We start from the raw sequence: 24,971 nt of genomic DNA on the forward strand, positions 1-24,971 counted from the left end.
ATTCAGAAGTTGTTTTGTGGAATTTACTCGACGTTTAAATACTCTTTTGATGAATTTGTGGGGGAGAAAGTGTTCTCCCCGTCCTACTCCTCTGCCATCTTGGCTCCTCCCCCCCTGTTCTATTTTAATATCAAGTTGGTTTGTATTTTGGATCATTCATGTCCAGTGCTTACTTTAAGTTGCAAACATTTTTGTCACATTTGCCAATTTATTTGTATGAGACTAATTGGGAAAAATAATTACTTGGCATTTCTTTTTAATCTTCTGTATTCAGAATTATATATTAAAAGATATAGTTTAGAAGTTCTTTCAGAGATAATCTCTAACTCTTAAACTCTGTCATTTTGTATCAGATCAGATCAGTCACTCAGTCATGTCCGACTCTTTGTGACCCCATGAATTGCAGCATGCCAGGCGTCCCTGTCCATCACTAACTCCCAGAGTTCACTGAGACTCACGTCCATCGAGTCAGTGACACCATCCAGCCATCTCATCCTCTGTCATCCCCTTCTCCTCCTGCCCCCAATCCCTCCCAGCATCAGAGTCTTTTCCAATGAGTCAGCTCTTTGCATGAGGTGGCCAAAGTACTGGAGTTTCAGCTTTAGCATCATTCCTTCCAAAGAAATCCCAGGGCTGATCTCCTTCAGAATGAAGTGGTTGGATCTCCTTGCAGTCCAAGGGACTCTCAAGAGTCTTCTCCAACACCAGAGTTCAAAAGCATCAATTCTTCAGCGTTCAGCCTTCTTTCACAGTCCAACTCTCACATCCATACACAACCATAGGAAAAACTTGACTAGACGAACCTTTGTTGGCAAAGTAATGTCTCTGCTTTTGAATATGCTATATAGGTTGGTATTAACTTTCCTTCCAAGAAGTAAGCATCTTTTAATTTCATGGCTGCAGTCACTATCTGCAGTGATTTTGGAGCCCAAAAAAATAAAGTCTGACACTGTTGCCACTGTTTCCCCATCTATTTCCCATTACTCAGCTCTAAAAAAAGAATGAAATAATGCCGTTTGCAGCACCATGGATTGATCTACAGATTATCATGCTAAGTGAAATAAGCCAGAGAGAGATAACATATGACATTGCTTATATGTAGAATCCAAAAGAAAAAAGATACAAAGGAGTTTATTTACAAAGCAGAAATAGACCCACTGACATAGAAAACAAACTTATGGTTACCAAAGGGAAAAGTGGTGGGGAGAGGGATAAATTAAGAGTTTGAGATTAACATATACACACTATTATATATAAAATAAAATAGGTAACGGGAACTATACTCAATATTTTGTATTGCCATATGAGGAAAAAGAATCTGAAAAAATACATCTGTGTGTGTGTATAACTGAATCACTGTGCTGTACCCTACAAGCTAACAGCTTTGTCAGTCAGCTACTCCATCCAGGCGTCCCTGGGGCTCAGATGGTGAAGAACCCGCCTGCTGTGTGGGAGACCTGGGTTCAACCCCTGGGTTGGGAAGATCCCCTGGAGAAGGGAGAGGCTACCCACTCCAGTATTCTTGCCTGGAGAATTCTATGGACAGAGGAGGCTGGTGGGCTCCAGTCTGTGGGGTCACAGAGCAGGATGTGACTGAGCCTGCACACAAGAGAATGCATGTCTTTTCCTTAGTTCTTTTTTGGTATTTATTTAGATTATTTTGAGTGAAATTATAATCCTATTCTAGTTGTCTTAGTTTTATTTACTCTGAATGTCAGTTTTCTGAACTCGAGTTGGGCATGCTTTTCCTCAGTTGGCTGTTTAGTACACATGTAGGCTGCATGGCCTCTGTTGCAACCCTCTTCTCTGCCTGTTGATGTGGCCACGGAAGACAGTACTGCAAGGACTGAGGGCCAGGTCCCAGTGAAACTTCGGTTGCTAAACCAGACAGCATCCAGTTCGTTAACTGCTCTTCCGAACTTTCAGACCTTTTAACCAAAATTCAGTCCTATGTTTCCTACTGTGAGATTCAGTTTGTTAGTGTAGTAGCTTTTAGAGAAACCTACCAGCATCGTAGCTTTGAGATACCTCACTTAAGTGCTCAAGATGACAGTAACTGCAGATCATAGTTACATAATTCTTTTGTATTGTTCAGAATGTTTTCATAAACACCTTTTGTTTTTTATTTAAAAACACCGAGAGTAGAGTTGATGTGACTGTACCCTCTTGCAAATGGAAGCAGATGTTTCTCAGAGGCCAGTGGATCCCCCTCCTCCATCCTCGCTGAGCCCTCCCGTGTCTCTCTGCAGCGTGTACTCTGGGCACCAGTCCATCCTCATCCCACCGGCAGAGCTGGAGACCAACCCTGCCTTGTGGCTGCTTGCTGTGAGTCAGTACAAAGTCCGGGATACGTTTTGCTCCTATTCAGTGATGGAACTGTGCACCAAGGGGCTGGGATCACAGACAGAATCCCTCAAGGTAAGCAATGCAAGAGTGCCTGGAGCATTGCCAGCATCCTGGGGAAACACAGTATTGGAGGGCATGGAAGAGGTGTGGTGGGGCAGCCACTGTCACCTGAGGATTTACAGAGTTGCTTCTACATGAAAACCTCGTTTTATACCATGAATGTTTTCCCACTGCCAGAGTTAGAGATCAGAACGTATGTTATTGATGTCTTTAATTCTGTTCGGGCTGCTCGGAGTGGCCTGAACTGCCTTTTTAATTGTTGGTAGATTCAGTTTTATTCCAGTGATGAGGTTACAGTCATAGGTCTTAATTTAGCCACTCATTTCGTTTTTCTTGAAGACTTTGATTGGTATATCTGGGTCCTAACCAGATTTCATTTGTACAGTTCAGTGAACAGTGGTTTGGTTTTATTTGTTAATATTCAATTACCATTATGTGATAGCCGAGGACATCTGGGTAGACATACCATAATGTTCAAGTAACTAGGAGAGAATAATTGTAAGACCTATTATTGTTAGTATTCCAATTGTTCACTGTTTCTATGCTCATATGTGAGAGAGAGAGAGAGAGAGAGTGTGTGTATACCCAGGTTATATTTGTGTGTATGTATATATACATACAAATTACCTATATACTTGGCATTAGTAAAGCAATGTATTTCTCTCTCCTGGATTTTGTTTCCCTATTCAGATCCAGTGCATTAAGCTTGAATGAGAAAGCAAAATGCATGGTAACTTTGATATTAAGCTACAGAAATAAATTATTATTTCTTCAGTTCAGTCGCTGAGCCATGTTGGACTTTGCGACCCCATGGACCGCAGTACGCCAGGCCTCCCTGTCCATCACCAACTCCCAGAGTTTATCCAAACTCATGTCCATTGACTCAGTGATGCCATCCCACCATCTCATCCTCTGTCGTCCCCTTCTCCTCCTGCCTTCAATCTTTCCCAGCATCAGGGTCTTTTCAAATGAGTCAGCTCTTCGCATCAGATAGTCAAAGTTTTCAAGTTTCAGCTTCAACATCAGTCCTTCCAGTGAACACTCAGGACTGATGTCCTTTAAGATGGACTGGTTGGATCTCCTTGCAGTCCAAGGGACTCTCAAGAGTCTACTCCAACACCACAGTTCAAAAGCATCAATTCTTTGGTGCTCAGCTTTCTTTATAGTCCAACTCTCACATCCCTACATGACTACTGGAAAAACCATAGCTTTGACTCTGTGGACCTTTGTTGGCAAAGGAATGTCTCTGATTTTTAATATGCTGTCTAGGTTGTCATAACTTTCCTTCCAAGGAGTAAAGTGTCTTTTGATTTTATGGCTGCAGTCACCATCTGCAGTGATTTTGGAGCCCCCCGAAATTAAGTCAGCCACTGTTTCCACTGTTTCCCCATCTATTTCTCATGAAGTGGTGGGACCAGATGCCATGATCTTAGTTTTCTGAATCTTGTGTTTTTAAGCCAACTTTTCCACTCTTCTCTTTCACTTTCATCAAGAGACTCTTTAGTTCCTCTTCACTTTCTGCCATAAGGGTGGTGTCATCTGCATATCTGAGGTTATTGATATTTTCTCCCGGCAGTCTTGATGCCAGCTTATGCTTCATCCAGCCCAGCATTTTGCATGATGTACTCTGCATAGAAGTTAAATAAGCAGGGTAACAATATACAGCCTTGACGTACTCCTTTTCCTGTTTCAAACCAGTCTGTTGTTCCATGTCCAGTTCTAACTGTTGGTTCTTGATCTGCAGATAGGTTTCTCAAGAGGCAGGTCAGGTGGTCTGGTATTCCCATCTCTTTCAGAATCTTCCACAGTTTATTGTGATCCACACAGTCAAAGGCTTTGGTATAGTCAATAAAGTAGAAATAGATGTTTTTCTGAAACTCCCTTGCTTTTTCTATGATCCAGTGGATGTTGGCAATTTGATCTCTGGTTCCTCTGCCTTTTCTAAAACCAGCTTGAACATCTGGAAGTTCACGGTTCACGTACTGTTGAAGCCTGGCTTGGAGAATTACTTTCCTAGCGTGTGATGTGAGTGCAGTTGTGCTGTAGTTGAGCATTCTTTGGTGTTGCCTTTCCTTGGAATTGAAATGAAAACTGACCTTTTCCAGTCCTGTGGCCACTGTTGAGTTTTCCAAATTTGCTGGCATATTATTTCTTGAAGTTATATTTATATAGCAAAAGAAATTTATAAAACATAATTATTATTCATGTCCACCTATGTATGCTACAAAATGATTATGTTTCATGAACTTTCCCACAGGGTACGTATGTAAATGACCAAATGAAATAAATGAAATCTAAGCACTTCACACTTTGATTAGTTTAACGCTTACAGTGGCTCTCTGAACTGGATCCATTATTGTCTCCATTTAAAGATGAGAAGACTTACATTACAGAGAAATCAAGCACCTTTTCCAAGTTCTTATATTTAATAAACTTCAGGGCCAAATTTTGAATCTCTGGCCCCAGGTGCACCGTCCAGAGCACAGGCTGCATTCCCCCAGAACATGTGTGTGTTAGGGGACCTCCTGTTTGGCACACTCATCTTGCCCCATGTAGCAGCATGTCTGGAAGGTCGCCCTCAGCACAGGGACCCTGTCAGCTCGCCCAGCTGCGGCTGGCTCCTGGTGACTTTCCCGTGTGCGCTGGAGACCCCTTCGCTCCCATGCTCCCATGTCAGTGCCATTCCCATCACGGTCTGTGCTCTTCCTGGGCTCTGTCTGGGTGTGTTATGCTCAAGACACTTAATTTCCAGCTCCAGGGTGTTTCCATGTCATTCGCTTGATGGAATTTGGGCAGAAATGAGCTGTGCTTCATCGTGACAGTTCAAGCTCAGGACCTGAAAGGAGAACGGTGTTTAAGAAGCTACCCAGATGTTTTTGTTTTCCATTCCTGTATTAAAAGTAGGTTTCTCATTTCTCTCCAATGTGTGTTCTGTGTATCCAGGCTCACAGGAGTATATACAGGTGCTTCTGTTTCTCCCCGTACCCTGTCCTTTAATTATTTTATCCAGATCTTGTTTTTCTTCAACTTTGCTCCTTATTATGCTGCTTCAGTTACTTAAATGCTTGTAATGGCATCCTTGATAATCGGATATGGGCCGTTTTTTGTTTACACGTATGTTCTATAGCATTTTGATTACTAGTGTGGACTCAGAGCTCTGGGAATGAATATCTTTGTGGAGTTTCTGCGGTTTTTGTGGGTCTGGGTGAGGAGCCTGCAGGTCACACCTTAACACTGGCAAGTGTGACCTCCTGCCTCTGTCATTATTTGTAGGCACGAGGACTGGACTTGTCCCGCGTGCGGACCTGTGTGGTGGTGGCAGAGGAGCGGCCCCGAATAGCACTCACCCAGTCTTTCTCGAAACTGTTCAAAGACCTGGGCCTCCACCCACGGGCCGTTAGCACCTCGTTTGGCTGTCGAGTGAACCTGGCAATTTGCTTGCAGGTGAGTTTCCTTGATGCCAATAAGTGCGTGGGTTACAGAGTGACTTTTAAAGACAGGCATACAGCGCCAGACTGCTCACCACAGTTCCCTGCTGATGCTAACCCATATTTAGAAGGAATCTTTCAATCAAATGCATGTGGTTGGTGCACACTTGTTTCCTTTTTCTTTTAGTTAAAGTCTGCATTTGTCAGTAACCATTATTCATAACTAGCATTCACAGGCTTATTCTGTCCTGGGACATTTCAAGTTTTGTAGCAAGAGTTGCTGTTTGTCCAAACCTCTCACGTCAGGCTCTTTAAAGATGAGATACTAAACAAATGTTTCACTGTGGCAAGAAATCCTGTCCCTTGAAGTAATTAGTCTCTTGTATGCAGACAGTGATTTCTGTAGGGAGAATTCCAGTACGTTATGCAGGTTCACAAATTTGCTCCTGTGGTGACACCATTGAAGTAACACTTCAATGCCGCACTTAATTGCCGCATTTCTAAGGTAGAGCTATAAGTGAGGCTGACCTCGTAAGGTAGCCTGTATCCTATGTGGCCAAAAATATTTGTTTCCTGTCTCTTCATTAGCCCACTTCTGACCATCTTCACTGTTCTCTCCTGCTCTGAACTCTTTACCTGAGATCTAGTTTATGAAGGAGAGGAAAGTCATGTGGGAACCTCCCCCCAGTGCCCTTCAGGCCGCCTCAGCCAAAATGAACTGCTCCCAGGCTCAGCTGCAGGCTCAGTTCCTTTGTGCTTATGAAAAGGACAGGAACTTCGTTTACAGCAGGTGCTGGAGTGGAGGACAGTTGCCTCAAACCAACTCCCCGAGCTCCCCTCCCTGCCACCCATCATGTCCCCCATGTGTAGCCCAAGATGCTGCTTCTAGTTCCCCTTGGGCAACCATGGAAAGCTCCTGGTCTGCTGACTCCTGGGCTAGAGCTCTCAGTATTTAGACTTCAGAGACAAAGGACTGACTGTCCCCACATGATCAGTCTAATAAGATCACTTCAGAAAAATCAGCGACAGGAAGGTTTTCTGATTTTCATTAGATGTTCCTTGCCTCTGTCTCCCTTCTCTTTGAATCAGCTCCATTTTTAAACGTGTGTAACTACCAGAGTCCTCAGGAGTCCACTGAGCCTTGTTCTATGATTGAAGTAATCTGAAGGATTGGATTGATTTGCCCAGCTAGTCCTTTAAATGCTGAGATTTTCTTTTCCTCTTCACCTTTATCTGTTCTGCTTGAGAAGAAATGAGAAATGCACTCATTAGATGAATCCAGCTATAGGATTCTGTAACACTCCCTTCTCCTGCAAGCAGTGAATCACGAGTCCACAGGAATCTGAGAGAGACAGGCTCCTGCCCCCAGCAATGTTATTCTTCTCTCTCAGAATGCTGGAAAATGAAGGGAGAAGGACATAGAATAGATCCCATATTAACAAACATTCAGCACTTGTCCACTTCACACAGGCAACAAAGAATTCTACAACACTTTATAATATATAAAATTAAAACTTTGTAGACACTAGAAATAAAGCACTTATGTTATTTACCTCTTTTTTTCATTTATTTCCATCTACTTAATCCAAAATGTTTTAAGAAGTTTTTATAAGGAAGCAGTAAATTAAGTAGGGAAAAGTAAAATACACTAAAAATAATAGAAAGGGTAGAGCTGACAGAAAATAAGGGTAAGAAGCCAGGAATGAAGTTGGCACATAGGTACTTGGCACCTTGTGGCCTGAAATACAAGCGCCATCTGTCTGTGTCCTTACCACCTAGCACTGGACCTGGTGGTACTTTGTAAATATTTAATAAATATGTGTTGCAAGAATGTGGAATACTTGAAGTTCTATACTTTTAATAAAGAAAACTAATATATTCTTTTATGGAAAGCAACCCCATCAGCATGATGCGGAGGCAGAGTGGGCATTGCCAGTCCCGGGCCACAGTGCTCGTTTGGGATCTTGGCAGCGTCTCTAAGGGGTTTTGTATGTTTTAAGTTTTTCTGCTTGTGTGCTTTACTCGAATCTAATTTTCAGCCAGTTTTCCTTTTTCTGAATGATCAGTATTAGCAAAGAGCTGACAGTATTAATGAGTCTGGCAGCAGAGATGAATCAGGTGAACTCAAGTGCGTCCCCCTGAGCAGTGCAGGCCTCCCCCTGCTGTGCCTGCAGCCAGGTGTGCCTCAGAGTTGTGGAGTTCTGTGGTTTGGGGGGCTGGACCATGTGTGCTCACAGCAGGCTGTGTGCAGAATCCTGTTACCCCACATGTGGTTGTAGGGTCTCTGGCATGTTCCATCCTGGGAGTAGCCTCATGTAAGCCAGAGTCAGATTTTACTTAGATAAACTCAAGACACAGTTCTGGCCCTCAGGGACCCACATGGACAGTAGACATACAGATGAATTTTTCAGTAAGTGAGTAAAATATTCTTAGGAAAACTGAAGTAAGAGCATAAAAGGGGTACAGAGGAGGCAGTTTTATGGTTAGGTTAGCCAAGAAGGACGTCTCTGAGTTGACAGTTCTGCAAAGCGCCCTGTGACGTGAACATACAAAAATGTGGGCAAAAGCAAACAACAAGCGCAAGGCAGGGTTGGTCAGTGGAAATGTTTATTTTCTATTAATTTTTGCATAAATAAAAAAATATGTGATTGTGATCCCAAATAAGATCTTCATGACCAAGATAACCACAATGGTGTAATCACTCACCTGGAGCCAGACATCCTGGAGTGCGAAGTCAGGCGGGCCTTAGGAAGCATCACTACAAACAAAGCTAGTGAAGTGATGGAATTCCAGCTGAGCTATTTCAAATCCTAAAAGATTATGCTGTTAAAGTGGAAATTTCTATTTGGAAATTTAAACTCCAAATTTAAATTTAGAAAACTCAGCAGTGGTCACAGGACTGGAAAAGATCGGTTTTCATTCCAATCCCAAAGAAAGGCAACACCAAAGAGTGTTCAGACTATCATACAACTGCACTCACATCACATGCTAGCAAAGTAATGCTCAAAATTCTCCAAGCCAGGCTCCAACAGTATGTGAACTGTGAACTTCCAGATGTTCAAGATGGATTTATAAAGGCCTGAGGAACCAGATTTCAAATTGCCAACATCTGTTGGATCATAGAAAAAGCAAGAGAGTTCCAGAAAAACATCTACTTCTGTTTTATTGACTAAGCCATAGCCTTTCACTGTGTGGATCACAACAAACTGGAAAATTCTTCAAGAGATGGGAATTCCAGACCACCTTACCTGCCTCCTGAGAAATCTGTATGCAGATCAAGAAGCAACACTTAGAACCAGACATTGAACAACAGACTGGTTCCAAAATGGGAAAGGAGTACATCAAGGTTGTATATTGTCACCCAGCTTATTTAACTTATATGCAGAGTACATAATGCAAAATGCTGGGCTGGATGAAGCACAAGCTGGAATCAAGATTGCTGGGAGAAACATCAATAACCTCAAATACACAGATGATGCCACACTTATGGCAGAAAGTAAGGAAGAACTAAAGAGCCTCTTGATAGAAGTGAAAGAGGAGAGTGAAAAAGTTGGCTTAAAATTCAACATTCGAAAAGCTAAGATCATGGCATCTGGTCCCATCACTTCATGGCAAATAGATGGGGAAACAATGGAAACAGTGAGAGACTTTATTTTCTTGGGCTCCAAAATCACTGCAGATGGTGACTGCAGCCATGAAATTAAAAGGCACTTGCTCCTTGGAAGAAAAGCTATGACCAACCTAGACAACATATTAAAAATCAGAGACATTCCTTTGCCAACAAAGGTCCGTCTAGTCAAAGCTGTTGTTTTTCTAGTAGTTCATGTATGGATGTGAGAGTTGGACCATAAAGAAAACTGAATGCCACATAATTGATGCTTTTGAACTGTGGTGTTAGAGAAGACTCTTGAGAGTCCCTTGGACAGCAAGGAAATCAAACCAATCCATCCTAAAGGAAATCATTCCTGAATATTCATTGGAAGGACTGATGCTGAAATAACTGCAATACTTTGGTCAACTGATATGAAGAACTGACTCACTGGAAAAGACCCTGATGCTGGGAAAGATTGAAGGCGGGAGGAGAAGGGAACGACAGAGAATGAGATGGTTGGATGGCATCACTGATTCGATGGACATGAGTTTGAGTAAGCTCCAAGAGTTGGTGATGGACAGGGAGGCCTGGCATGCTGCAGTGCATGGGGTTGCTAAGAGTCGGGCATGACTGAGTGACTGAACTGAACTGACCCAAAACAGAGAAGGCATAGCTTGAGGTTGAGGTCTGAGAGCAGAAGCCCCACATTTCTTGTTCCCATTGTATTTCTGCAGGGCCTGACACATGAGAAATATGTAATAAAGATATTAAATATACCAAAACTGAATTTTTAAGAACAATTATACAAATAAGGAAAACAACCTGAAAAGTTATGAATTTTTAGAGACTGAATTTTTTACCAAAGAATATTTATTTTAAGAAGCAAAAAATCGGGAAATACAGACCAGCCAATAAATAATACCCATCTGCCTAGAGAGAATCACCATCAATTCCTTAATGTAAAAACATGAAAAACAGAAATGCTAAGGTATTTCCCAAATTCCAAGCCCTGTCCTAAGTGCTTGAAGGTATTGTGAAGGTCATGCCATTTTTCTTATGGAACCCCAGGGTTACCAGCGTGTGTCAAAACAGTGAGTGTTTTCAGTTGATTGGTTGTTGTTTGAGGGCATGTTTTCTCAGCTGGATGGCCCGCCATGCTTCCTCAGGGCCTCGACTGGGCTGAGTGCTCTGGGAGAGGGCAGGCCTCCATCTCTCAAGGTACGTAGCCAGGGACCTTATCCAGACAAGGAATGGAGCCGCATCTGAGCTGTGCTCTCAGAATCACGTTTCTAGTGTCCGTGGGCCCCCTTCTAGAAGTGTCCCTTGGTCTTGGGGAGGCTGAGTTGTGCAACTAGCAGGTTGTGGTGACTGTAGAAAGAAATGTTGGTGATGCATGAGATTCTGAGGGACCTGAGTGGGGCGGCACGAGGCCGGACCCACACAGGACTGTTCCCATGCAGAAACCTGGGCTTGTTCCAGCTTTCTCAGGATGTTGGGAGGGACAGTCAGCCGGGGAAGACATGCAGCATCCGAGGAGAGCTGCCCCTAGTGGCTTTAGGGTCTTTCGCCTGTGGACTCGGTTGCTTTTGGATGGTGGAGGTGGGCACCGGAACCTGGCAGATGAGAGGGAAGGGGATGCAGCGTCTTGGAGGACAGAGCTGAGGGGGAGGCAGTCTGGGGAGTCCCTCCCGCACTGCTGAGCGAGGAGCCTGAGGTTTGGTCCATGCTTCATGCGTACTCTGAACTCTTTTCTTGTCCTAATCTTGTAGATGAGCAGGGCTAGAAAGCCTGAAGATTCACAGACTTCCAGGGTCACCTTCATTATTGTAGTAAGAAACTTGAAGCTATTTCAGTGAGGAACACTCGACAGATTTGGTCAATTAAATTCATACTCCCCGCTTTCTCAGTAAAGAACAGAAACTAGAGAAAAGTACCATAAAATCAACACCCACTGACCGTATGTATGAAAAGCAGTTCTTCAGGCCCACCTGCCCGTGGCCAGTCATCTGTTACCTCCTCTGTTGCTCTGTGGATATGTGAACATCTTTTTAGATTTTTTTTTAGCCTTTAATGGTACAGTGATTGATTTTAATGATTTCCATATTTGACATTGTTTTTGATCTTCTTTTTACTTTGTTCTCTGCTTTTTGCATTCTCCTCCCCACCCCTCCCTCTTCTTCATCCCACTTGTACTGCTGGGTTGTCTGTTTCTGTGTCTGTGTGTGTCCTCGATGTTCGGTTTCTGTTGGTCTGGTGTCCTCTGCTCCCACCTCCTGCTGCTGTAGCCTCACCGGCTGTGGAAGCTGGCCGAGCAGGTAGGGACTGCCCGCCCGTCCACACCAGTGCCTGTAACCACACAGTCTCATCAGCTCCCAGCAGTGGGCAGACGAGGAGTTGAGTGCGGAGATGGGCTGGGCTTGTGGACCCATGGGCAGGAGGGCCGACAGCCAGCGTGATGTCACGTCTCAGATCTCTTCAGACGTCTTGCATTTGTGACAAACGCTGTGCTTCCATTTACACGATCTGTGGTGTCTTTGCCAGTTTGGGGTCATCTCTGTTTTGCTTCATTTTTTGCTTCTAGTGACCTGTTTTCTGATTTCTTGGTTTTTAATTGGCCTCTTGTGGTTACGTGCTTTGCATTGCTCAGACCACAAACTGTTCCTCCACTCAGCTCTGGTCTGTGACACAGCCCCCGGAGTAGCCGCAGGTCAGCAAGGGTGCTGTGTCCTCACGGCAGGGCAGCTCCTCCTCCAGGCTGATTGCATGTGCTTTCTCAGGGGACGGGGGAGGTTATCGTGTGGTCCAGTGTGGTGTAATGAAGGTGTCTTTATTTTTTTCTTTTTCTTATATTGAAGTGTGCCTTTGATATAAGGTTACGATTCTCTCATGAAGAATTTTAGTGTAGTTCTTCAAATAAATCTGAGAGTCTCCTTATTTTTTGACAGATTTTTTTTTTCTTTTAGGTTCTGTCTTTTTCTACCAAAAGTAGTGCATTACTTTCCCAGGAAATGTATGTAGAATTTTTGTTTGTAATGTAGCTTTAATGCCATTGCTTTTATATAAACAGAGATGATTGTTCAGAAATCAACTCGGTATGTATTTTGGAGAGATTTATGATCCCAGGATTTCAGGACCCTGTGTTTAAATAAATAGTTCAGACCACAGGGTGCTGCTGAGATGACCAGTGATAAACATGCTACCTCCCTGACTTACGTCTTGGGCAAAAATGGCCTCCCACCCTGGAGGAAAACCAGGGCACAGTGAACCAGAATGAACAAGATCATTGTCTTTTATCTCTTCTTCCTCAGTCTGTCAGCTCATGTAACATGTTCTGCCTCAGTACCTTGAGCTCTGAAAATACACTTTTGGGGATGCATGTAGTGAAAGCCTCTCAGCAAATGATGCTTCACTTCCTCAACAACCTGCTTTTGCCAAACCTCTGCTACCTCTGTAATTTCAGCCTCTTTTTATTTGGAGAGATGCCCCTTTCCTTTCTAATTTTCATAAATGATTAGCAGTCAAGCTATGTGAAAGTCAGTTATCTTGGTAAGATATTCTTTCAGAGTTAGGTTATCAAGGGAGAGGTGTGGTTTTAGTGCTTTGGGGTTTTGTTCAGTTTCAGACCTTACCAAGAAACGTTCCCAGCCAGTAGGAAGCACAGATGCAGCTCCTCCCAGGCAAACAGGATTAATCACATTGTGTCCTTGCTTGCAGGGAACATCGGGGCCCGATCCGACCACCGTCTATGTGGACATGAGAGCTCTGAGACATGACAGGTATTGTGAATTTGTCTCCCGGCACCCAGAGTGCAGTGTTCCTCGGAAAGGAGGAGTGCAGTCGTCTGCCCTGAGCACAGGGGCCACAGAGTGAGCTTTCGCAACACTCCACGTACGTCACCTCACGTCCCACTGGGGCAGCAGCTCCTGATTCTGACAATAGCTGTCCCAGAGCCGCTGCAGTCAGAGTGGCCTTTTCTCAAACTCTGTCAGACTTGACATTTTCTTGAACACTAGTCAGCCGCTGTTTTGCACCTCATAAAATATCAACGCTGCTCACATTTCTTTGCATGAGTCAAAAATTTTTGTCAAGGCATTTTCAGGAAAAACTGAACTGTAAGTCAAGTTACCTTTCTATGCAGCTTCCTAATAAGCAACCTTGAGCAAGAACGAAAGGGAATGTGCTGGTGGATGCTTGTGAATCCACCTCACGGGGTGGGACAGAAGGTGGGGAGAAGATCAGAAATCTGTCACAGAATTTCAGCTCCCAAAGGGGTGCCTCCTGATGTGCCTGAGGGGGAGAGAATTCTGTCATTTTTCTACAGACGTCCCCAGTGATTGGGTTGTTCCTCTGTGTGGTTGTGGAGATTCCCGTGCGTTGCTGTTTCTTTGACGTGATAATAGAGTGACTCTGATACAAAGAGTCCTTTTATAAGTGGCTGGAGGTGCTTGTGGATGTGTTGTGAGGCCAGATACTGTGCTCCGTGTCCGCTTGTTCTCAGTGGTGCCTACCGACATGTGCATTTGCTCACAACATGTGAGAGAGCTGGGGAGAGTTGTGGGTGGGAAACCAAGAGCCACCACTTGGCCTGGCCAAGTGTGTTCCTCTTGCCTGCTGAGTTCCCATGTGAGAGAGTGTCGGGGGCAAGGCTACAGAGGGGCCTGCCATGCCATTCAGGCCAGTCATACCCAGGTGGTATGCCCCACTGCAGATGGGTTGCCGTGGTGCCCTGTCTGATGAGCATGATGTGGGAAGTGGTCCTGGTGGCATGTGGTGGATGGAGGCCAGTGAGGCAGCTGAACATCTTGCAGTGCCCAGGACAGGCCTCTGCCACACAGCAGATGACCAGAATGGCAGTGGTGCTGAGACTAAGAAGCACTGTGTTCCCCTGAACACTTTGTTCTGCTTCACTCTTGGTGGTGCCTCCTCATCCCCTGGAACCCTTGTTTTAGACCCTGCTGTTCACAGGGACTCCCAAGAGACACCAGCCCCCTGCAGCAGAGGCCTATCCAGACATCTTCAAGATGCAGACCCTTAGCGCTGAAGAGATTAAGGGACCTCTTTGGGGGCATAACATTTCCAAACATAACTAGTAGGCTTTAAAAAGAAATTTGCTTTACTCCCTACAAAAATTATTTGAAGATAATTTTATGTTGGGTTGGCCCAAAACGATCATTGGGGTTTTTCCCTAAGATGCTGTTGTGGGCGCATCAGATACAGAACACCGTCAGTACACTTAAGGCAGGGCCGCCTGGTGGACCACACTAGGCTCCATCGGCTCCTCTTGGTGTGAGTGGCGCTCGTCCTCCAGGTCACCAGTGACCACTGGAGTGGCCATCAAGAGACAGGCGCCCCCATGCCCTCCTGACCAGCGCCAGGACATGCCATACTGGCTGTTTTCCATGGCTCTGAAGTGACCGGCTCCTGACAGCACCCGTGGGGCAGAAGGTGTGGTTTCCTGATTGTGCCATGTCCTGGGAGTGCTGGGTGGCGGTGTGCAGTCAGGAGAGAGCCTCCCTGTCTGTGGTGCACAGGCGGTGGAGAGAGCTGCCCGCCCACTCCAGCCTACGCCCTCTTATCTCCCACAAGTTTCCTGGGTTTTTGTGAGCCTCCATCCCTCTCATATGTGCTGCACACGTGTGCATGTCTCTCAGCTCTTCCAGGAGACACAGCTCTGCCTTCTTCTAGGGGTGGTTTTTTCTTTGCTCTTGTGGATATTCTCAAGTGGGTGAAAGACCACCCCACCCCACCCCCCGCCATGTGGCATTTGCTGACAAGACAGGACCACCCCTGAGTGGTCCTGGTGCCCCTTCCTGCTTGCCTGAAATCACTGACATAGAGCACTGTTCCATGCTGACCAGAGAAGAAACTCTTTGTCCGGCCGGCATGCTTGCCCAGGTCCCTGCCACCACTCAGCAGGGAGGAGGCCACAGGGAAATTCTTAGCAGTAGAGTTTTCGCATTTCAGATAAGATCCACCTGCCCAGCAGGGACAGGAGACAAGATGAACTCTGAGGGCAGGATGAGGACGAGAGGCCGGCTGCCCTGAAGCAACTAGAGAAACAACATAATCTTATACCTGAAGCAACTAGAGAAAGAAGCACAAACAAAACCCAAAGTTAATACCAGAAAGAAAGCATACAGATCAGAGCAGAAAAAAGTGAAATAGAAGCAAAATAGTAGTAAAGATGAATAAAACTAAAAGGATGGTTCTTTGACAAGACAAATAAAATTGATAACTTTTAGCCCAGATGTATCAAGGAAAAAAGAGAAATCAAATTGATAAAATTGGAAATGAGGGGGTTCCCTTTCACTCCATTTTCCTGAAGTAAAAGTTGTCTGTAGATGATTGGTCAGCATCACACTCTGAGAGTAACATGGAGAGAACTGAACCCAGTCATGGGATAAAGTAATACAGCTGAGGAGGGCTCAGTGGGCTGGGTTGTGACTGGCACCAGGGTCCTTCACAGTTCTTGAGTACCTCACCAGCAAATAGTTCTTAGATTGAAAAGCACTTCTTTCCAGAAAGGAGATTTTGCTGTCTGAACTGACCAGTCCTCTCCAGTGTCCCTGGCTGAGGCGGTGGATGCTGTGCTATGGGGTCTGTGGCCCCTGTGTTGCAGGGTACAGGCCCAAGAGGTCTGCTGTCACAGGAGTGGCAGCTCTTTGAGGAATGCAGCTTAATGCTCACTCTCCCTTTTCTGCACACGCTGTATTGACCCCATTACATCAATGCACAGACGTTCCTGACGTCTGTGGGTTGATAGGTGGGGCTGCGTCTCCATGCTCTTGTGGCCTGTGTGGTGGCCCCCACTGTCTCCTCTCTGCAGTTGTCTGCTTTTTCTTTGACTCCTCGACTCCCTTTGCATTGGGTAATGCTTGTCAACAGAGCTAATGTGCCCATCAAACTGCTGGGCGTTGACCCAAGTGCTAGATGTGGAGGAGGGAGCCAGGGTCCAGAGCACACAGTAGTAACACCTTCTGTTTTTCTTTGTAGAGTACGCTTAGTGGAAAGAGGCTCTCCTCATAGTTTGCCCCTGATGGAGTCAGGAAAAGTAAGTACGGAAGAAAGGTACATGCATATACATTTGAACACAAGTCTCAGTTTGGGGGCTTTGAAAAGTTAAGAAGTACATGGAAGACTGTTTTCCAAAAAAGTTTTCTTGAAAAGTAATAAATCAAATCCAAAGAGTTGGACACGACTGAGCAACTGAACTGAATATATCAACTGGTTTTGACTATGAGCACAGAACGTCAAAGGAAGCCCCAGGGCCATGGCACCTTCTCTCTTGTTCTGTTCTGTTCTGCGTGGCCTCCACTCCCACGGGTGTCTCCGGGTCTACAGCAGCTTTTCCAACTCCAGCCCTTCCTTGCATTCCACCCAGAGGAGGAGCAGCAGGAAAAGGAGGAGGCCATAGGGACAGCTCCTCAGCCTCTTCACTCACACTTAGCACCTCTGGGCATGGTTACCCCAACTGAGAAAGGCAGGCTGGCAATGTCGTCGGTACATTGGGTCCAAATGTCCATGGGCCTTGGCCGGCAGGCAGAGCTTGTTTACCGTGGAACTAGACAAAGACTTGTTATCATGACAGCTAGTCGCCTGCCGTGTCATTTATAGAACTAAAGTGCAAGGAATGTGTTTAAACCCGAATGAAGACTTTTTTTCACCCCGGCCCCTATTGTCAGATCTCTTCTCCACTTAACATAATTCTAGAGGCATGTTGTTTGGGACCTTTTACAGTCTGTGTCTTCACGGCTGATGGTTAGAGTTCTTGGTACTGTTTTCTTTAAGGTGGGATTCAGCACTGCCCACCCACCCAGCTTGACCTGGTGGGCCATTCACCAGACATGCTCCCATAGCTCTCACTACAGGTGTGTTGCCTTATCTCAGCTGTACAGTTAGTAGCTGAACCAAGAGGGGCTCCATTCTAAATTTCCAGAATCAGCTTTTGATTCTTTACATGGTTCCAGTGGAGTTCAGAGCATTTCTGAGCTAAATGTCCATTAAGAAGGAGGTGCTCAGTATCAATGTTGTGCTATTGTCAGCCAACAGGAAAAGTGGGCGGTGTGGCAGAGGAGGGGCAGGGCCGCAGGGGCGTCATCTGCTTGGTGCGGCAGACGCTCTGGCGGAACTGCTGTCTCTTCTGGACACCACAAAGCAGCTCCGCTAGTTCTACTTTGCACGCATCAAGCTTGTTAAATTATATCATTTATCATGTTTTTGTTCAAAGTCTCACTTTTAGGATCATTTTAACACAGGCTTTGTCATTGTACATAATTACAATGAAATGTCATTGATTTGCTGTCATTATGTGATGCTGTGGTATACAATTTTGATTTAAAGCCATTCACTTTCTAAACCATTTTAATAGGGAAAACACGCACTTTGCATGAAGCATCTGCCTGTCTGCCTGCTAACAAGACTGTTCCTTCCCACTTAGATACTTCCAGGGGTGCGGATCATCATTGCCAATCCAGAAACGAAAGGACCCTTGGGAGACTCACATCTGGGCGAGGTGAGGAATGGGATGGGTGTCTGTGAAGGTTCAGGATTATGAAGTGGTGTTTGCTTAGCGACTATCACATTTCTCTCCAAAACATTCAGCAAAGAGGAAACTTCCTGTGTGTGGGCAGAGTTTCCTTGTTTTTCAGCTCTCCATTTGAGTTCCATGTGCTTGCTTCACAGCAGAGAAGTCTTTCATCAGGAACATGATAGAGAATGTGCAGAGGGAATCTTGCCAAACCCAAAATCATAGCAGCACCAACAACCACGGCAGGCAGACTGGGGACACGACAGGTGTTTGTCTGGGTCAGAAAGTCACTTTTACTCCCTTGTATTGACGATGCAACCTATCCAGTGACCCCCCCACCCACCCTGTGCCCCACACACCACTGGCTGCATGCGGCCACAGGAGACCCTTCCTGGGCTGCTGTCCTGAAACGCCCTGCTTGCTGGCCATGAGCGCCCTCTGCCCTTCCCGTCCACCTCACTCCCTGATTAACCTGCTTCAACATGTCTGCCACCCCGCCCCCGTTTTCCTCTCCAAGGCCAGGCCACAGTGACCATGACCTGCCCACAAGGACTCTCCTATAGGTGCCACCCAGCCTGTGGTCAGCTGCCTCTCTTCTAACCTGTCCTGGTCGCACACAAAGCACTGCCTTTGACGGCACCCGACTCACACACCAGCCCCGCGGCTCTCTCAGGCACCGTGGCTCACACGCATACGTGTACACAGGGAGGGAGTGGTGTTGAGGCCTGAGTCTCAGCCACTGTCACCCCCAGACCCTTTTCCTTCTTGGGCAGTTTATTGGCCCCTCACTCATCTCTCTCCATGTGAAGATCAAAATCGAGATGATGAAATGCTATACAGACCCTATTTAGGAATTTCCTTTAAATGCACGTCTAAGAATGAAAATTAAACATGGTGCCTGCCATCTCTGGCCCCTGCTGTCCTCACAGCACACGGCCTTTCAGAGCTGAGCGCTGGGCCGAGGGGTGGAGACCCCTGCACCCTGGCATGCTGGGAACCTGTCTGACAGGTTCTCTTCCCCTCACTTGCTGGAGACCCTCATCCCTGGGCTGCTGCCTGGTTTGCCCTGGCAGGTGTGGCGGAGGGCTGCTGGCCAGACCCTTTGTCCCTGACTCAAATACCATTTCCCAAGATACAACATGCAGGCATTTTTATCCTCCATTTTTTGTTGTTACAATGCCTTTCTCTTCTAGAGTTTTTGTGTTGTGTTACTTTATTACAATATATTCCCCAAAGTATACAAGCCAGAAAGCTTTTTAACATTTTTCCAGCTTGCTTTTTGGAAACAATCAGTACATTTGAATAAATATAAGGAAACTCTTACAACCTCATTCATTTGATATTTATTTCAAAAGCCCTTAGTTCGTCTACTTCAACAGGATTCTCCGAGATGTTGGTTGGGGGTTTGCTCAAACGCGAGTGTGCTGCCATGTTTTCATTTCAGCAGACTTTGTGGTGACTGTGTTTCCCTGGAAACAAGCCGTCCTGTTTTTGCAGGCCAGGGACAGACAGAATACAATCCGTTGAATTGTAAAAGTAGTTTCTGCCCTGGACATCATGTCAGGTTAACTTATGCAGTCCATTTTGCTTCCTTTCAGATCTGGGTTCACAGTGCCCACAATGCCAGTGGTTACTTCACTATTTATGGAGATGAATCCCTCCAGTCGGATCACTTCAACTCAAGATTAAGCTTTGGAGACACACAGACAGTCTGGGCACGAACAGGCTACTTGGGATTTCTACGGAGAACTGAACTCACTGATGCAAATGGAGGTGAGAATTCCCAATAGGAGGCAGGAAGTCCCAGCCCCAGGAGAACATGTGTGCTTGCGTGCTTACTGCAGGCAGCCTGGAGACAGCCAAGGGTGAGAGAGCCGGGGTGGGGCGAGAGAGAGCAGGGTGAGAGAGCCTGTTCAGGCTGTGTGCGTCAGCAGCTGAGGATGCACGTCCCATGCTCTGTCCTCCTCTGTGAGCTAGGAGCACGTGTGAAATCAGGGCAGGGGCCGGGGGCTGTGTTGTCTGTAACGAGTGCCTGTAAGTGCAGCTCACTGGCTTGTCACCAACTCTGGCACTTCCAGCCCCACCCAGGATCCCCCGAAGCTGCATTGTTCTCTTCCAAGCGGGAGGCACTGGCCTTGAGTGCTCTGGTCCTGCCAGGTGCCCTCAGGGAACAGTAGCGCAGAGGGGTAGCGCTGGGTGTGGGTGTGACACAGAACCGACATGTAGGAGCCTGTCTGCTCCTCATGTTGCTGATCCTGGAGTCCTCTCTCCACTCCTGAAAACAGAGGCAGGACTTGAGTGTTACTCCGGGGTGGGGGGCCTGAGGTTTCTTGTGAGATCTGCCAGCCCCGGAGATCAGTGAGACTTCCAGCCCACCTGCCTGGTAGGAGCCGTGCCAACCAGGCCAGACCAGCAAGAATGCAGGGGAAAAGTACCGAAATATTCTGGTGTTGTATTTTCTTTTATTTTTTTAAGGTTTAAAAAACAAAACATTTATGTAGGAAGGCTGAAATGATTGTATGCTAATTTGAAACAGGTAAGTTGTATAAGAACATTGCGTATTTTATATCCTCCAAGGATTGGATTCCATTTTGTGTGCTGTGTTCTTTCTTCAGACCTTCTAACTTCAGACTGGTGTTAAGCAGGAGCATGGCTCGCTCCTTTCCGTAGGAGCCCAGCCTCTTCACCCTCACAGAGGGCAGGCACGTCCGTGCAGGCTGTGGAGTCTCAGCACAGACACATTATAAGGCTGGCAGCTGGTCGACACAGTGTCCTGGGCTGTGAAGCCCGCTCAGCTTCTCACTGCAGGCAAAAGCTCAGAAAACACCTTCCCATCACAGGGATCAGACTGGGGCGGCATTGATCTAGTCGCTGGCTGGCATTGTATTTTCAGTTTGGGGAAGTCATAGACTATTTCACTGGAGGGTGCCTTCTGGGATTCCTTGAGGAACTAAGCTTAGCAACGCCCAGACCTCAGCACTGTGGAGTCCGTGGGGCTGGGAGGGTGGAGGCCCCAGCAGCTGCAGTCAGAAGTCAGCAAGTGACTGCCTCCATCTAGTCTGCCTTAGCCTGGAGATGGAGAAGATTTATTTTCTGGTATTGCACGTGTCAGTCACTTCTTGTAAACTCACCCTGATGCACTCAGTACCCTAAAGATGAAAGAGGTCTTGTTTTTAAGAGATGGACTGCATGTTGTCATTATCCCAAGGTTTACACAACTGACAAGAATAACTTTACCAATTACTTGAACTAAGGGAATCTTTGTCAACATTCTCGGAAACTCAGCTTTCTTTCCCACTCAGACGTGTAGTGATAAGAGAGTTGAACCCTCGTGTGATGGAACCACAGGGAGCTTGGTGTTGCTTTGGCTGTGCTGGGTCCTCTCATGTGCCTCTACTGCATCTCAGGCAGTGCTGCCGAGGGATGTACGTGGAGGCTGCCCCTTGGGTGAAGGGACTGTGCAGGCATGTGGCTGGCCACACGGCCCCCACCCCCCACCGCCACACCTCGTCCCTGAGCATCTGGGGCTGCAGGTTCCCTGAGAAGGGAGACTGGACCCTTGCTCAGGGGTCTTTCTTGTACCTCTCTTCCATGTTCAGGGGTAGCGCTCGTCTTTATTCTTTAAGAGACTCGAGCAATTTTGCAGTGAAGCTCACATAGAGTCCATTCCCCACGCAGAGCGCCATGATGCCCTCTACGTGGTGGGGGCCCTGGACGAGGCCATGGAGCTGCGCGGCATGAGGTATCACCCGATAGACATCGAGACCTCGGTCATCAGAGCCCACAAGAGCGTCACGGAATGGTGAGGAGCGGGCAGGCAGCCCGAGGGCCAGGGTGAACCCGAACCTCTAATGAGCACCACTGGTGCGGTTGGTGCTCTTCCTGAGGGTGATGGACGGATGGCTGGGGGGTGTTTCCAAGGAGCCGATTGTTTGGTTTTTTGTTACGGAAAACGTGATGTAGGGGAAAACACTGTCCACAGGGAGCCTGAACCCAGCGAGCCCTGTGGGAAGGCCTCAGCTCCAGGAGAGGCCATGCTTGCCAGCGTCATAGGGTCGTCAATGACAGGTCACCCATCCCACCACCTTTGGAGGCCACGCCGTGCCCGCCCTGGCCACTGGGTGGCTGTAACTTGCACGTGTCAGTCACTTCTAAACTCATCCTGATGCACTCAGTACCCTAAAGATGAAAGAGGTCTCCTTGCTTTTAAGCAAAGATGGACTGCATGTTGTCATTATCCCAAGGTTTACACAACTGACAAGAATAACTTTACCAATTACTTGAACTAAGGGAATCTTTGATTATGAACATTCTCGGAAACTCAGCTTTCTTTCCCACTCAGATGTGTAGTGATAAGAGAGTTGAACCCTCGTGTGATGGAACCACAGGGAGCTTGGTGTTGCTTTGGCTGTGCTGGGTCCTCTTATGTGACTCTACTGCATCTCAGGCAGTGCTGCCGAGGGATGTATGTGGAGGCTGCCCCTTGGGCGAAGGGACTGTGCCTGGAAGCAGCAGCACCAATCACTCCTCAGGGCCTTCACATGGCACTTGAGCATGGACAGTGGCTTCGGCACCACTGGCCACTGTTCTCTCCCCTCCCAGTTCCCTGAAGGGAGGAGGCCTGAGGGGCCCTGTCTGTAAGCTCAGGGCAGGAGACCCCAGGGAGACTCCTTCTGAAATCTCTAGGGGGGCAGATGGGTTAGCCTGCGAGTGTCGGCTGCCTCTTGTCAGCTGACACAGGCTGGTGTTCTCGGCCACACGCGGCACCGCCAGAGGGCTCAGCAGACAGAAGGGGCGAGTGGACGGCAGAGCTTCGTCCCCACTCGGTGCTGTGTTTCAGGGTGAGCAGCAAAAAGCCCGTCTGAGCACAAGTCCTCCACTTCTAAAGCTGCCTCTCCACTCGCGTGTCGTGTGTCGAGGCAGGAGCTCCAGAAAGGTGTCAGCCAGAAACGGTAGGGGTCCGTCTCAGTTTGCACTGAGGTGTAAATATCCATCTCAGCCTTCTGTTTTTGTATTTTTTAAGAAAATAATTTCAAGTGGCTTGTATTGCCTCCTTCACATATTTTCTATCTAGTTGGAAAGATGCCATTTCCACTGGGAAGTGTGCGGCCAGGGTTCCCCTGTGGGTTTCTCTTGCCTGCTCTGAGCGTCACTTAGATGCCATGAAGCTTGCTCCTTTCTCTACTCTCAGAGGCCCCAAGAGGGAAGGAGCAGCAGGCTCGGTCATGAGGGGCTTCTCTCCTCAGAGTGCGAGCAGCACCACAGCTCTGCTGTCACCCCCTCCCCAGGTTTGTGTCTCCCCCAGGCAGCCCCATCAGTCACTTGGTGCAGAGAAGGGAGTGTGTGAGGCTGGGTCACATCGGTGACTGCCTCACTGAGCACGGCCCAGCCGCCCTCAGCCGCTGTGGCCCCAGGCAGGCTCCAGCAGCCTCCCGCTGCCTCCTGCACCCCTTAAGTGAACTGTGGGATCCACACTGACCCTGATGCTGCACCCTCAACACCAGATGTCAGGATAAAACCATCCCCAGCGTGGCCATGAACAGTCCCATGTGACTCACAGACATGCAGTTCTCTTGTGCAGCTCCTTGGGGTGACGCTCGTCACAGAGCCAGCCCCAGGAGTCTCCAGTGTCCCTCTTCCATTTTAATGTCATCATCGGCCATACTAAGCAAAATACACATTTTTTTTTAAACAGGCATACCCTATGCTTTTAGGAAACAGTGATGACTTTCCCCAGACACTTCCTGCCTCACAGCTGAGACAGAACATTCTCTGTATCTGACTCCAGCAGGCCCCGGAGCTTGACCCCGCCATCCACGGGGCTCCGGTGCTCTAAGGTTCTTAAACATTCATGTTTTAAAAGCCCTACTACCTGACGTCAAGGTGGCCTAAAGTGTAAAACATTGGACTTAGTTAGGCTTTTAGAAACTGGGCAGACAAGATACTGTGTGTGGGTGGTCCTCCTGAAAGATCCAAGTAATACACTTCTGGATGGAGCTCTGGTGTCCCCAGGAACTCACCCACCTGAATCAGGTCCCCTGTGTTGCTCTCACCCAGTTCCTGAGACAGAATCTGTCCGTGCGCCCCAGGTCTGCATTCGAGCTCTGAGGTACCTGACCCAGCATGGTGGCTCTTCTGCTCATGGGCACACATGTTCACCCCCTGGGGACAGAGGCAGGCCTGTCTGACTAGCCCTAGTGCCCACTGTCCCAGCTCAGCAACGGTCCTGCCGACTGCACTGCAGGCTTCCCAAGTGCCTTTGGGGATGGGCTGCACCCTTAGGGCCTTGGGTGGATCCAGGGAAGGCGGGGATGGGCTGCCACCCCGAGAGCAGGTTGGTAAGAGGTGTGGACGCATGGAGTGTGAGAGCTGCTCTGGAACCTGCAGACCAGAGAAGGCTCAGTGCCCAACAGGAACCCAGTGGGGTGTCCAGACAGAATGGAGTCGTTGCAATTGTACAGTGATGCTTCTTTTTCTTCCAGTGCCGTGTTCACCTGGACAAACTTGCTGGTGGTTGTGGTTGAGCTCGATGGGTCCGAGCAGGAAGCCCTGGACCTGGTCCCCCTGGTGACCAACGTGGTCCTGGAGGAGCACTACCTGGTGGTGGGGGTGGTGGTGGTAGTGGACATCGGCGTCATCCCCATCAACTCCCGGGGCGAGAAGCAGCGCATGCACCTGCGTGACGGCTTCCTGGCCGACCAGCTGGACCCCATCTACGTGGCCTACAACATGTAGACGCCATGTAGTGTCCCTTCTACGTGGCCTACAGCATGTAGACGCCCGGGGCCCACATCTACATGGCCTACAGCATGTAGACGCCCGGGGCCCCCATTTATGTGGCCTGCAGCATGTAGACGCCACATAGTGTCCCATCTACATGGCCTGCAACATGTAGATGCCCGGGGCCCCCATCTGCGTGGCCGACAATGTGTAGACGCCCACGTAGGACACCCGGGGCCCCTGTCTACATGGCCTACAATGTGTAGACGCTATATAGCGTCTCATCTACGTGGCCTAC

The 24,971-nt window shown here is 47.5% G+C and overlaps 1 protein-coding gene across 4 annotated transcripts in view; it reads left to right on the plus strand.

Moving 5' to 3' along the window:
* The window catches only part of DIP2C (DIP2 disco-interacting protein 2 homolog C (Drosophila)), a 199,381-nt gene extending 174,410 nt beyond the window's left edge, over positions 1-24,971 (plus strand). For 2 of the 4 annotated variants that reach the window (XM_010836413.1, XM_010836414.1), the window contains 8 exons: positions 2,250-2,418; positions 5,680-5,850; positions 13,141-13,202; positions 16,420-16,477; positions 17,864-17,938; positions 19,552-19,726; positions 21,632-21,755; positions 24,436-24,971. In XM_010836413.1, coding sequence (XP_010834715.1) covers positions 2,250-2,418; positions 5,680-5,850; positions 13,141-13,202; positions 16,420-16,477; positions 17,864-17,938; positions 19,552-19,726; positions 21,632-21,755; positions 24,436-24,688 — 1,087 coding nt within the window. In that variant the 3' untranslated portion in view covers positions 24,689-24,971. Of the gene's footprint in view, positions 1-2,249; positions 2,419-5,679; positions 5,851-11,711; positions 11,742-13,140; positions 13,203-16,419; positions 16,478-17,863; positions 17,939-19,551; positions 19,727-21,631; positions 21,756-24,435 lie in introns of all 4 variants that reach the window. The other 2 variants (XM_010836412.1, XM_010836416.1) reach the window with 2 other exon arrangements.

The sequence above is a fragment of the Bison bison genome, unplaced genomic scaffold, assembly GCF_000754665.1.
Source record: "Bison bison bison isolate TAMUID 2011002044 unplaced genomic scaffold, Bison_UMD1.0 scf7180017864063, whole genome shotgun sequence".
NCBI classification, from domain to species: Eukaryota; Metazoa; Chordata; class Mammalia; order Artiodactyla; family Bovidae; genus Bison; species Bison bison.